Genomic DNA, 13,422 nt, shown 5'->3' on the forward strand with positions numbered 1-13,422 from the left:
AGATCCTTGCTATTTCCTTGCTGTTTGTGAGGGAGAGGTGCTGAGGGAGCAGTAGTGCTCTTAACGACTCTCCCTCACAGCTGTGCTTCAGTCGAGCTGTTCTGTGGAAACCAAACCCTCAGGAAAGCTTCATATTTATTTTGCAGGCCAAGTTTTCTGCCTCGGATTACTGAGGTAATCCCCCCTTTGTTGGCAACTTCTCCTCAGGCTGGTTTAGGTGCAAAACAAAGCCTTGCTTTCTGGGAAGTCTTCACTGTTGTGTGGCAGTGCTGGGATGTCCCTATCTCCCGTTTAACTGGTAGAGAGCCCTTTGGTGCAGGGATAAACCCTTGACAGGTTTAAGCAAATTAGAAATTATGTGATGGGAAGCCATCAATAAATTGTTGGCAAGTCCTTTGCATTCAAGTTGGTAAATGATGACATGGCACTTAATACCATTTGTCTTCCTTCTTTAAAGAATTTCTAAAGAATTGGACATTAGGATTCAGGAAATCAGTAACCCTCACCACTTAATTTCTTTTATAACCAGTTTTGTTTGCACTAGGTAGTGAAGAACAGCTCAACAGCTGGTAATCCAGCATCCAAATCCGAGTTTCAGCCTTACAGGAGGAAAAAAATCTCTGTGTTTAACAATTGTGAAGTACCCTGTATGAGGCAGAAGCAGCAGGGTTTCGGGAGCCAGGGGCTGTAGAACTCACTGTGTGGAAAGGGGCCATGATTCCAGCTGGCTCCAACCAGCTCCAAACTAGACAAACCCAGCCCATTGCACTCCGAAACTGCAGCTGGTCAGAGCAGCACACTCTGCCTCTGCTTGAATGTTTTTAAGAAAGCGTGGAAGCTGCTTGGGACAGGATGGTGGCGTGTTGCTGTTTCTTGCAGCTGTACGGACAGAAAGTGTATGTTACCCTTTCAGAGTCCCAAGGAAAGCAGAGGGGAGGGTCTGGAGGGGAGGGCAGCTAACCAGGAGGTGACTGCTCCCAGGGCTGCTGACCAGGTGATGTGTCAGGTAGTGTAGAAACACTCCAAAGTGGCCAGCCTGAGAGGCTGAAGGTGTCATAGAACAATAGGGCTTTTATTCAGCAGAAGAGAAAAGAATATGAGAGAAAACAAAATTCTCAGCAGAGTTTTTTTGTTTTCAGCTGAAGAGTGATTAATGTGAAATGGAAAATCCTGTTATCAAGCTGACCCATAGCTCTCTCTAGGAGACATAATATAGTTCTTTGTTACATTATGCACATTTCTGTTTTGTCTGACAGAACTTCTGTTTTTACTGTTGGATTATATTGATTTTATTTCTTTTAAATTGTGCAGACTTTTACCTAAAGATAAACAGGGATTAAAGCAGAGGAGGCAGTAAAATGTTCTGCATCTTTCAGAAAACTTTTTATCTATTTCTTCAAAGAATATATTCCTTGTGAAATATTTCTGGATTTTTAACTTTATTAAGAGCCAGGCACTTTGAGAAAAGCATTGCCACACTGATGACAGTGCCCTTCAATTAAACTGTGCATTTATACAGCTAATTTCATGTCATGTCTCCTGTCCTTGGGCTCATGACTCTTAGCTGGCACATGGGTGTACCATGGCTGTACCTCAAGGGGGAAGCCAGGGATGGGGCTGGAGATGCAGAACTGGCCAGTGCAGCAGAAGAGGAGCATGGAAGGATCAGGAAGGTAATCCTGGATCCAGTCCCCTGGGAAGTGACTGAAGGATGATTATTTCTCTGTATTGCCTGAGAGCTCTCCTGTGCCAGGAGCTCTCGTGCTGGGGGCATCCAGGATACACAGTAAGGAGTAATGCTCTGTAGGGCTCTATTCCCCCTTGTTATTCTCCTCCTTGTGTTATATCCCTCCTCTCAAAATGTGTAGTCTGGGAAGGCCAAAGTGCAAAGTAGATTCTTGTGGGAAAGTGCAGTTACCTGTCTCAATCTGATATATGCTGGGGACTGAGCTCTGCCTAGGGCTGGTGTATCCTCAGCAGGAGAAAGAGGGGAGGCAAAGCTCTCCCCATGCTCTGTTTGGATATGCCATTTATGAACATCATCCCGTTAGTCTTTCATAGGTGCTTCAGGTTTCTCTCTCTCTCAAGTGATTGTGACCATTCCCTTGTTCACTTGGCTCATGGTCTCTGGTTTTTGCTTTATAACCATTCCTGGAAGTCAGATGAACAGGCAGTGTCCAAAAGAGAGAACTGCAGAAGGAAGTCACTCAGCTGCACCCTGCCATTACAGCCCAAGCTGAGATCTTGACATTTAAATTTGTGTATAATGAAGAAGCCAAACAGCATCCTGTAATATGCCGGCAGAGGTATGAGAAGTATAAAGCACTCTTCAAAATGGCATCTATAACCAGGGGGAAAATGAAGTAGGCACATGAGGTCTGGCAAGTTAAATATCGCAACACCATGAGACCATAGAAAACACTGTTTGAAAACAATTTCCAAAAGATAGTAAAACTACCAGTATTATTAATCCTTTTTTTTTTCCAGTTACAGAAGGAACATGATGCCTGGTAGAGAGGCAGAAGGTTGGTAGGGAATGAGATTGGGAGTTCAGAGCTCGCTTTGAAACTACTCGGAATTAATTTCTTCATCTGGCTACAGGTAAGAGAAACTTGGGGATGCTGGGCCCTGCTGTTTGTGAACAGAGCTGGTGGGAGATGTGATATTTGGAGTCTGTCTTGGGCATAGTGGTTTTGAAATGAGAGTTTTCAATTCTTGAAGAAGAATGGAATGGAGTCACAAAACTTCTACCTTGGACTTCCAGACTTTGGCCTGTTCAGGGCACTGGTTGAGGCAGTCCCTTGGGAAGCAGTCCTGAGGGGCAAGGAGTGCAGGAAGGCTGGACATTGTCCAAGAACAACATCTGAAAGGCACAGGAACAGGCCAGCCCAATGTGCCATAAGACAGGCCAGCAGGGAAGAAAACTGGCCTGGATGAACAGGGAGCTTTTGATTGAACGCAAGGGAAAAAAAAAATATTTACCAGCTTTGGAAGAAGGGGCAAGCGGCTGAGGAGGATTACAAGGGTGTCATTAGGTTATGCAGGGAGAAAGTCAGAAAGGCCAAAGGCCCAGCTAGAATTTAATCTGGCAAGTGCCATAAGAGATAACATTTTTTTTTTTTCTTCCCAAATGCATTAATAACAGAGAGCCAAGGAGACTCTCCATCCTTTATTGCATGTGAGGGGAAACATTGCCACCAAGGATGAGGAAAAGGCTGAGGTACTTGATGCCTTCTTTGCTTCAGTCTTTAACTGAAAGACCAGTTATTATCAGGGTGTCAAGCCCCTGCCTGAGCTGGAAGATAGGGACAGGATAATCCCCTGTGATCCAGGAGGAAACAGTAACCTGCTGCTCCACTTAAAATTGCACAATCTGTGGAGCCAGGTGGGATCCTCTCAAGGGGGCTGAGGGAACTGGTGGATGAGCTCACAGAGCTGCTCTCCATCATTTACTGGCAATCCTGGTGAACTGGGGAAGTCCCAGGAGACTGAGGGTTGGCCAATGTGGCACCCATCTACAAGAAGGTTGAAAGGAAGATCCGGACAGCGACAAGCCCATGATCCTGACCTCGATACCAAGGAAGACTGTGGAACAGATCATACTGAGCCTGACCAACCTGGAGGCCAGGCCCAGCCAGCGCACATTCATGAGAGGCGGGTCCTGCTTAGCAAACCTGATCCTACAGATTTCTGACTGTCTAAATGTAACACCATTACTGACCATTTTCCCTTCATCTTGGGCTACTGCTTATTGTATTGAAGGAGGCTGATTGAAATGTAATGATGTTGCCATGTCTGGCTATCTGATTTTCTGTTTGGGACCATTACATAAGTACATCATTGATATTCTCTGTTGCAAATAACAGAGCCTGTAGGTATTTTTTTCTGGACAGCTTCAGTGAAATGCCATCATATCTGAGGCTGCTTTCTGTACAGTGATCTGGGAATCAGCAGCTATCAAAACTGCCATATCATTTCGTCCCACAATCAGGTTGGTGGTTTTTTTGGTTGGTTTTGTTTTTTTTTGGGGGGGGGGGAGGCTTGGTTTGTTTGTTTTGTAGAAACTTGCTAATCTCATTCTCTGACTCTTTGCTGTGGCTTGCTTTTAATGCATCTTATCGCACAAAGTGTCTATCCAGTATTTGATTACAACTCTACAAGAGGGTGTTTATACTTCTTTCATTCCAGGAGAAACCTTAGTTCTAAACCCACTGTAAGTGAATTGGGTATTGCAGGGTTCATTCTGGAAAGGTGAAGTCGTCATAAATACAGAAGATGCAGTTAAGAGACAGGTGCCTTAAATGTCCTCTGCCTTCAGCTGCAGTATTTTACTGTCTAATATACTACATTTACAGTATTTGCTCACCTCTTACCTCAAACATTCATACGCGCTTGGTCTGCCATCCTCTCTGAGTTCAGGAGGAGGAGCTCTAAAACTGTTGGTAAAATGCTAAAAAGGAATTCCCGTAAATACTAAGGGAATTTGCTGGTGGATGCATCTCTGTTGGGCACCACTCTGTGTTTCTGTGCTTAGCAGACTGATTAATCACCTACTGAACACTGTTATTGTCAAATCTCACCTCCTGTACTCTCATTAATAATGTAAATTCGGGGAAAATGGAGATCTTCAGCTGTTTTCTGGTGGGTCCCCAAAATATTTCTATCAGGCTGCTTGTGGTGGGTGATGTTTATTGTTCCAGACCCTTAGCAGCTACCTAGGTATGCAGCAGTACTTTGCTGGACATTTTCCCCTCCTCTCTGTTTTTTGTTACCAAATTTGTAGCAAATTTACAAACACCCCCTCAGGTGTTTTCCAGTTCATGTGTCCACACATTTGCTTGAAAGGATATCACTAATCTCAAGGTTATTGGGTTCGTTCCCCTGAAGACAACAGGGTCTAGTGCAAACGCTTTTTCCAGGGCTAACCAGAGCTGTGTTGCTTTGTTTGTGCTGGATGTACATTCAAACAAACCTTTTATAGTTTAATGCCATAAAGTAGTTGAAGTCTTGATAAAAATACACAACAACAAGCAGTAATAAAACAAAGAAGTGAAGCTATACCACAATGTACTTTCATTTAGCCCACAAAGACCAGATGTTCATGACAAATTCTGGCAGATCTCGACCAGATCCTCCAGCCAGCCCCAGGCTCAGCTCCTCCAGTGCAGGTCCCTTGCTGCAAGATCTGTCACTCTCTGCTTTGCTACCCCAGCAGTACTTTCCTTAAACCCAGAGGTATATTTTTAGTGCCCAGAACTGCAGGAACGACAGTTGACCTGGCCATGAGAGGGCACAGCTATTGCTTGAAAATGTTGGGATCAACCAAAGCATCTTGCTCACCTTAAGATGCAAAACTATCTTTAACCACTTTCTGTGCATGTTCTGAGGTGCAATAAAGAATTATATTGCAAATCCATTTTAGTTAATAGTATATTATGTACCTATAAATACACATATATTTGCTAAGAGTCAGATCATCCCTTTGAACCTTCTTTCCTGTAATTTTCTGCTAATTTGCAGTCCTATCCAGCTTCATAGGCTAAATCTCCTAATTACCCAGGTATCAGCTGTATCAATTAAAACCTAGAAGGGAAACAATAGCTAAATCCTTATTGACACCCTTAATTTATATTCTGGTTTTGAAACAACACTTGCAGTTCTGCAGTATGGACAACCAGAGTTTTCCTGTAATCATCTGATCACTTCTGGCTAAAACACTTATTACTTGGCATAGTAAGATTTAGGCTTGGAGGTTTTGAGGCTTTCTGCAGAACTCATACTCTGAGAATTACACAGTTCTAATGTAATTATGTAGAAACAATCCCAATTGCTTTCAGTGCAAATGAATGTAACATTTCATTCTCTGACATCACTAAATTCATGCCCTTAAAGAATTTTGAAAGTTAATTTCTTTAATTTGTTATCACTATTTGAACTGTCATATAGATCATATAATGTTTTATAAGACTATCACTCAATAATGAAAATTTTTCCTTATTGGAAAGATTTGCAAGGAGTCGGGGACTTCTGAATATCTTCTGCTACAATTTGAAAAGTTAAGGATTGCAGGAATGCAGGATGCCTTTTTGGCTTCACGTAAGTTGGTTTCATGCACAATTCATGTTGCACCATCAGCCAGTCATTCAATTATCATCTAGTTTGGGTTCTTTCCCTTTATTGCTGTGGTTTTGAAACCAAGGAAATATCATTGAAGCACTGTTAGTCATGTAGGGAAGGAAATCACTTTGCTCAGGGAAGGGTGCACTAAAAGTAAGTGTAGGAATGTGCTGATCCAGCAGCAGCATACTGGTGGCAGTCTTTGCATGGTGGAGTTACTAGGTCATCTGGTGCCAGCCTTGTGTCTGTTTGCTTTGTTTTATCTCTTTTGTGCTTGGAACAAGGGATCCTTGATGATACTTCAGTATCAGGTTTTACACTGAGCAGTGAGGTGTCTTGGTGTGTTCTGCAATTTCTGTTTGGATGCTTTTTTTTTTTTTTTTTTTTAACATATTTCAAGTCCGGTATTGGTTAACTTGGTTTTTAAATTCAACAAACAGGACCATGAAAAGGATAGGCAGCATTTTCATGGAGAACACCTGGGCAGAAAAGGGCCTAGTGGTCACCAGGACCAAACACTGACCAGGAGCCAGTAGATGTCACCAGAGCCTGTGGACCATGGTCTTCAAGGTCATGGGGAGTGATCCTTGCCCACCACTCTGCACTGGTGAGACACAGCTGGAGGGCTGGTTCTGGAATCCCTGGATGAGGGAGGCGTGTCCATACTGGAGCAAGTCTGTCCCAGGTCCACTAAGGGGAGGAGGGCACTGCAGCACACGGTGCATGAGGAGAGGCTGGGAGAGCTCTGCTGACTTTTCTTGGACTAGAGCAGGCTGGGCTGTTTGTCAGGGTGTGCAGACACCTGACCGAAGGTGGGTGGGTAAAGGATGAAAGTGAGACTCTCCTCTGTTCAATGCAGAGATGGCAGGAGGCTCAGTGGGCACAAATTCAACTGAGGCAAGTTAGAATGGAAGGAATGGTGGTGAGACACTGCATCAGGTAGCCCAGAATGGTTGTGGGGTCCCTGTGCTGGGACAAGCATTGTCATGAGTCCCCTATCCATGGTGCTGCTGTTCATGGAAGGATCTGGGGAGAGGAGAGGGGTCTGTTAGTCTACAGAGCAATATTTGTTTCAGGCAGCTGAGGAGGAACTGCAGTAAACCCTAATTGAGTGGCTGTACTGATAAAGGAGGGATTTATGAGTGTGCCAGCGCGTCTTATGCAAGGGAAGGGCAGCCACCCTTGATCGGGGGGCAGAGGAGGAACTCCCATAGAATGAGGGAAACCTGGATGTGACAATGTCGTTCAGTGAGGTCCCTGGCATATGAGGGAGTATTCCCTGATGAACGAGTAAAGTATTTGTTGAAAAGAGAGTGTATTTCCAAGGGGGCATTCTGTACTTAGGGCTTGGGGTGGGCACAGGCAGCTCTCTGTAAGGGTCAGCTCAGTTATCAGTGGCAGCCCCAGGAGCAGCGTGGTCGCTGGGAAATTTTAGCAAAGAACAAGACAACAAAATGAGCCATGTTCTCACCGCTCAAAAGCTTCAAGTGTAGCAACAGTGGGATCTCAAATTCCTCCTTCTTTTTTTAAATTACTTTTCTACTTACTGATTTGTTCACAGCGCATATGTGTGACCTTTGTATCAACTACTCACTAGTGACGAATGATGTCACATCCTCCCCTTTTTTTCCTATGTGCTCACCGTTCCCTTTCAGAAGAAGGAAGTGTCGGACCATAGAGTAGTAGGCATCCTCACAGACTTTAATTTCTTAAATATCTTTTCAGCTGAGCAGTGAATTCTGTGCTGTCTTGAAATCAGGGACAGGTGAGTTTTGTGCCTTCTCTACGGCGCCAGCTCTGTTCTGCCAAGTCTGCCTCTTTGCCTTCTACAGCATAAAAAAATCATTTACAGGGTTAACCCAGCTGCTGTGTGGAGGGTGGAAAATGTAAAGAAGTCTGTAAAATACAGAGTGAGCTGGGTTTTGCTGCCTGTAGCACTGGCAGAACACACTGGCATTTCTTTGTGGGAGGAGAAGACCTTCTGGGGATCCAGCGCTGATCATTTGTGTATTGGCTGCCTCTCCTCTGTCCCCCAGTCCCAGTGCCTTGCTTTTGGCTACCTCTTGTGCCTCAAACAGGCCATTTTCTCAGCACATGGGAAGTTCCATATGTGACCCAGGCACAGCGATGAAGGGAGAAATGACAAACAGGACTGTGCCAGCTGAGTTCCTTATCTTGTTCCCTACTTGTTTCGTTTCCTCCTCCCAGAGGTTTTTGCATGTGTATCTCATGTTCAGAATGACTGGAAGCTCTAGAGGGTGACAGATGAGGTTTCTAATGATGTTCCCAGCGTTTCTTCTGCACTGCTATGAAGGTGGGACACACCTGTGAAGGAATGCTTATACTCTGCTGCCTCATTTGTCAGGTTTTTCTCTGGTTTCCTTCCCTTCAGATCATGATGGCTGTCTCGGGTGAGCACGCTCTGGCTGGAGAGAGAATGGTCAGGATGCCCAGCTGCCTCCTAAAGCTGACCAGGGTGGTGCTGAGCCACAAGCCCTGGGCCCTGTTTATCCTCATCTTTATGTCTGTATCCTTCACATACATCAAGTTTTATTCGAGTGTGTGGGAGGACCCAAAGAGCAGAGGCCCCCCCTACAGCTTGTCTGCTGAAATCAGCTGTGCTCACTCTGTGCCTTCTTCCCTCAACATTACTGGTGGGCCCTCTCCTTCTGCAGCAAATGTGTTTTTTGTGGAGACCTCAGAGCAGACTTCCCCAAGTTACCTGTTCTCATGCTCTGTGGAGTCAGCGGCCAGGACACATCCCGCGTCAAGAGTCGTGGTGCTCATGAAAGGCTTGGCCAAAGGGAGTGTCTCCAAACCCAAACACTGGGCTTTCTCCTTGCTGAGCTGCTTCCCCAATGTGGAAATCCGGCCCCTGGACTTGACAGAGCTCTTTTCTGGAACACCTCTGAAGAGGTGGTACTTATGGCCTCTGCGGCACTGGGAGCCTCATTTTTTACCCGTCCTGTCTGACGCCTGCAGGATTGTCCTCATGTGGAAATTTGGTGGCATCTACCTGGATACAGACTTCATTGTGCTTAAGAACTTACAGAACCTCACCAATGCTCTTGGGATTCAGGGTGATGATGTACTGAACGGTGCCTTTCTGTCCTTTAATCCCAAGCATGAGTTCATGGAGCTTTGCATGCAGGACTTTGTGCAGAACTACAATGGCTGGGTCTGGGGCCACCAGGGCCCAGACCTCCTGACTCGTGTCTTCAAGAAATGGTGCTCCCTCGGGACTATCAAGAGCATGAGCTGCAAAGGTGTGAGTGCTCTGGCCCCAGAAGTTGTTTATCCTATTCCCTGGCAGGACTGGAAGAAGTTGTTTGAGGCCGTCAGTGCCTTGGAGCTTCACAATCTCCTTAAGAACACCTATGCAGTGCACGTATGGAACAAACTGAGCCACGAGACCAAGTTAGAGATCCCCTCCCAGGCTCTGCTGGCTCAGCTCTATTCCCAGTTCTGCCCTGCCACCTATGCAAAGATGAAACAGGACTCTGAAGAGTTGTCAAGACGTGCAGTGTGACCTGTGGGCCCTTGGCTGCAGGGATGTTCCCCAGACTGGAGGAAACCGAGTGCCTTTGCCAATCGGCAGAGTTGGTTTCTAGTCCTCAGCACAGGTCTTCTGTGTGAGAGCTCTGTGGTTTTGTACCTGATATTCCTGATATCTGCCTCAGGTCCTTTGTGTTTCAAATTTGCAGCAGAACCTGAGGTCAGCCTCTCTTGCTGTCCTTCAGGAGACCTTTTGCTGCAGGGAGGGTTGAACTCGTTTATCAGCGTCTCTCCTCTGGTCCTCTCTTGGTGTTCTCCAATGGCTCCTCCAGCGGATCCCAGCCTGAGGAGCCCCTTGTGATGTTTCAACAGCTGTAGGGACCCTTGGCTTCCTCTCTGTGGCATTTCTGAGTTTGTAAATGACTGCCAGGCAGTGCCAGAGGACACAGTTTCCTGGAGCTCAGAAGAGAACTCCCTGGCTGGCAAAGATCATTTACGCCTGGGGAAATACGTGAAGAGTATATGAAAATTCCTTTAAGGAGTGTAAAACATTTGAGCTCCCTGCATGGCTCAGTGTGAAGTTCTTTTAAACTGAGAAAAGTTCAAATGATGCTTCCTACTGTTTCCGATTGCACAGCAGTGGGGTGACATTTCTGGGACTCCTCAGGAAAACAAATAGACAAAAGCAGTTCTTTTAGGAGCAGAATGTATAAAGATCCTTGCTCTGCTGCTGTAATTCGTGTAGGATACCAACATCTAACCTGCCATTGTCACACTCTGAAGGCTCTCAGCACTGCCTGTTTCTGCAGTGCTGTGAGGAGGATTGCGTCCCTTTCATTGGAATATTGAGCCCACTGTGGAAGTCCAGAGGACATGTCCACATAGACAGAAGGACCAGGTCCAGGACTCAGAGCAGTGTCCCCAGGGACAAAACTAACAACTCAGAAGCACATGAAGGTTGGAAAAGACCTCCAAGATCATGGAGTCCAAACTTCAATTCAGTATCCCCATGCCCACTAGCCTTTATCCCAAAGTGCCATGTGTACTCATTTTTTGGAGCGCTTCCAGGGATGGTGACTCCACCACTTCCCTGGGGAGCCCATGGCACACAGTGCTTAAGTAGTCTGAAATTTTTCTTCAAGATAATTCTACTGTGGTGCAGGGAGTGCTGCATCCAGCTCTGAGATTCTCAGCACTGGAAGGACACGGAGCTGCTGGAGCCAGTCCAGAACAGGGACACCAAGGGGATCACAGGCATGGAGCAGCTGTGCTGGGAGGAAAGGCTGAGGGAATTGGGATTGTTCAGCCTGGGGAAGACAAGGCTTTGGGGGGACCTCGCTGAGGCCTTGCAGTGCCTGAAGGGAGCCCACAGGAAAGATGGAGAGAGACTCTTTGCAATGGCCTGGAGTGACCAGGGCCAAAGGGTCTGGCTTCACACTGACAGAGAGGAGGTTTAGATTGGATATGGGGAAGAAATTGTTCCCTGTGAGGGTTGTGAGGCGCTGGCACAAGATGCTCAGAGCAGCTGTGGCTGCCCCTTCGATCCCTGGCAGTGTCCAAGGCCACGTTGGACGGGGCTTGGAGCAATCCTGGATGGTGGGAAGGTGTCCCTGCCCGTGGCAGGAGGGATGGAAGAAGATGATCATTAACATCCGTTCCAACCCAAACCATTCTGTTGATTTCCCGTCATGCTGTCCCTTGTTCCCTGTGAGCAGAGCGTCACCCCCACGTGGCTGCACCCTTGTCCCCTCTCAGGGAGTTGTGCAGAGCCATAAGGCTTCCCTGAGCCTGCTTTTCCTCCAGGTTGAACACCCCCAGCTCCCTCAGCCGCTCCTCATCAGACTCGTGCCCAGCTTGCCTTGCCCAGCTCTGTTCCCTTCCCTGGACACGCTCCAGCCCCTCAATGTCCATCCTGCAGTGCCAGGCCCAGAACTGGACACAGCACTCGGGGTGAGGCCTCAGCAGTGCCCACGACAGGGGGCCAGTCCCTGCCCTGGTCCTGCTGGCCACTCCCCTGGTGACCCAGGCCAGGAGCCCTTGGCCTTCTTGCCCACCTGGACATGCACTATGGTGGCCAGGCACTATGGACCAGCAGACCCAGGCCCTGTCCTGCTGGGTTCTTCCCACTCACTCTTCCCCAGCCTGGAGCTGCCGGGGGTTCTGACCCAGGGGAGGACGCGGCACTTGGCCTTGTTGAACCTCAAAGATATGAAACAGGGCTGGCCCTGACAGTGGGCCCTGGGGTCCAGCACCAGTGATGTGCTGCCAGCTGGATTAATTCCGCCACCACTGTCTGGGCCTGGCCATCCAGGCAGTTTTTTTCCCAGCAAAGCAGGGGAACCTGTTAAATCTGTGGGCTGCAAGGACAATGCTCTCCAGGAGAACACTGTGGGAGCAGTGATCAAAGGCTTTACTGAAGGCCCAGGTACACAACATCTCCAGCCTTTCCCCATCCATTAGGAGTTCATAGATGGGGGCTGGGTCAGCCAAGCAGGACCTGCTTAAACCCGTGCTGGCTGGGCCCGACGCCCCAGTGGTGCAGCGCACATCATGTGAATGCACTCCAGGTGAACTGTTCCATGCCCTTCCCAGGCACCGAGGGCAGGCTGACAGGCCTGCGGTTCACCCAGTTGTCCTCCCAAGCCTTCTCAGCTGGGTGTCACATTGGCCAACCTCCAGTCACCCAGGAGCTCTCCAGTTAACGAAAAACTGGAAAACGATGGAGAGTGCAGTTGTGTGAGCTGCTTCACCAGCGCCCTCTGTAGCCTTATGAGGAAGGATGGCATCTCCCTAGACTGGTGCGTGTCTGGGCAGCACAGCAGCTCACTAACAGCTTCCTCCTGCAGTGGTGGGACTTCATTCTGCTCCCTGTTTCTGTCTTCCAGCTGGGGGGGCTGGGTGCGCAGCGGGTAACTGGACTTTTGGTTAAAGACTGAGGTCAAGAAGGCTTTGAGTACCTCAGCCTTTTCCTCATTCCTGGAGGTCGTGTTCCCACCCCAGCATGCAATAAAGGATGGAGAATCTCCTTGGCCTCCTTTTGTTATTAATGCATTTGGAGAAGCATTTTTTCTTAACTTTTTTGCCGGTGGCCAGATTGGCTTCTAGCTGGACTTTTACCTTTCTCATTTTCTCTCTTTTCTCTGTCATGATTAACTTGACGACAACATTCTTGTAGCCTTCCTGAGTTGCCTGACCTGTCTTCCAGAGCTGCTAAACTCTCTGTTCTTCCCCGAGTCCCAGTGGAAGCTTGCTGTTCGTCCTGGCCAGCCTTCCCTGGACCAGCTTACAGCACATCGGAATGGGCTCCTTCTCCACCTGTATGACCTCCTTCCTGAGGAATGTCCAGCCTTCTTGGGCTCCTTGACCCCTCAGGATTGCCTCCCAAGGGATTCTCTCAACCAGTGGTCTGAACGGACGTAAGCCTGTCCTCCACAAGTCCAAGGTAGTGGTTTTCCTGGCCCCCTTCCATCCTCCCTCCCTTCTCTGAGACCTGAAATCAAATCCTGTCACGGTCACTGTACCTGAGATGGCCTTTGGCAACCTCATCTCCCACCAGTGCTCCTCTGTTTGCAAACAGCGGATCCCCTGGGACAACTCCCCTGGTGGGCTCCCCTGCCAGCTGTGTCAGGAAGCTCTGTTCCACATGCTCCAGGAACCTCCTGGAGTGTCTGCTCTCTGCTGGGTGGGAGTCCAGGAGCCATGTGGTAAGTTGAAGATGTCACTGAGGATGTAGGCAGTGGATGATGGGGTGCCATCCATCTACCTCTTATGGAAATCCTTGCCCACCACTCTGCACTGGTGAGACACAGC

At 47.8% G+C, this 13,422-nt stretch overlaps 1 protein-coding gene across 1 annotated transcript in view; it reads left to right on the plus strand.

The window, feature by feature from the left end:
- LOC136289685 (lactosylceramide 4-alpha-galactosyltransferase-like) overlaps positions 1–13,195 on the plus strand; it is a 23,015-nt gene extending 9,820 nt beyond the window's left edge. Inside the window, exons 2-4 of the mRNA XM_066183717.1 lie at positions 2,488–2,601; positions 3,146–3,991; positions 8,510–13,195. Coding sequence (XP_066039814.1) covers positions 8,513–9,646 — 1,134 coding nt within the window. The 5' untranslated portion in view covers positions 2,488–2,601; positions 3,146–3,991; positions 8,510–8,512 and the 3' untranslated portion in view covers positions 9,647–13,195. The remainder of the gene's footprint in view (positions 1–2,487; positions 2,602–3,145; positions 3,992–8,509) is intronic.
- Positions 13,196–13,422: the final 227 nt, after the last annotated feature.

The sequence above is a fragment of the Chamaea fasciata genome, unplaced genomic scaffold (genome assembly GCF_029207755.1).
Source record: "Chamaea fasciata isolate MVZ Bird 193981 ecotype frontalis unplaced genomic scaffold, bChaFas1.0.hap1 SCAF_5, whole genome shotgun sequence".
Taxonomy (NCBI): Eukaryota; Metazoa; Chordata; class Aves; order Passeriformes; family Sylviidae; genus Chamaea; species Chamaea fasciata.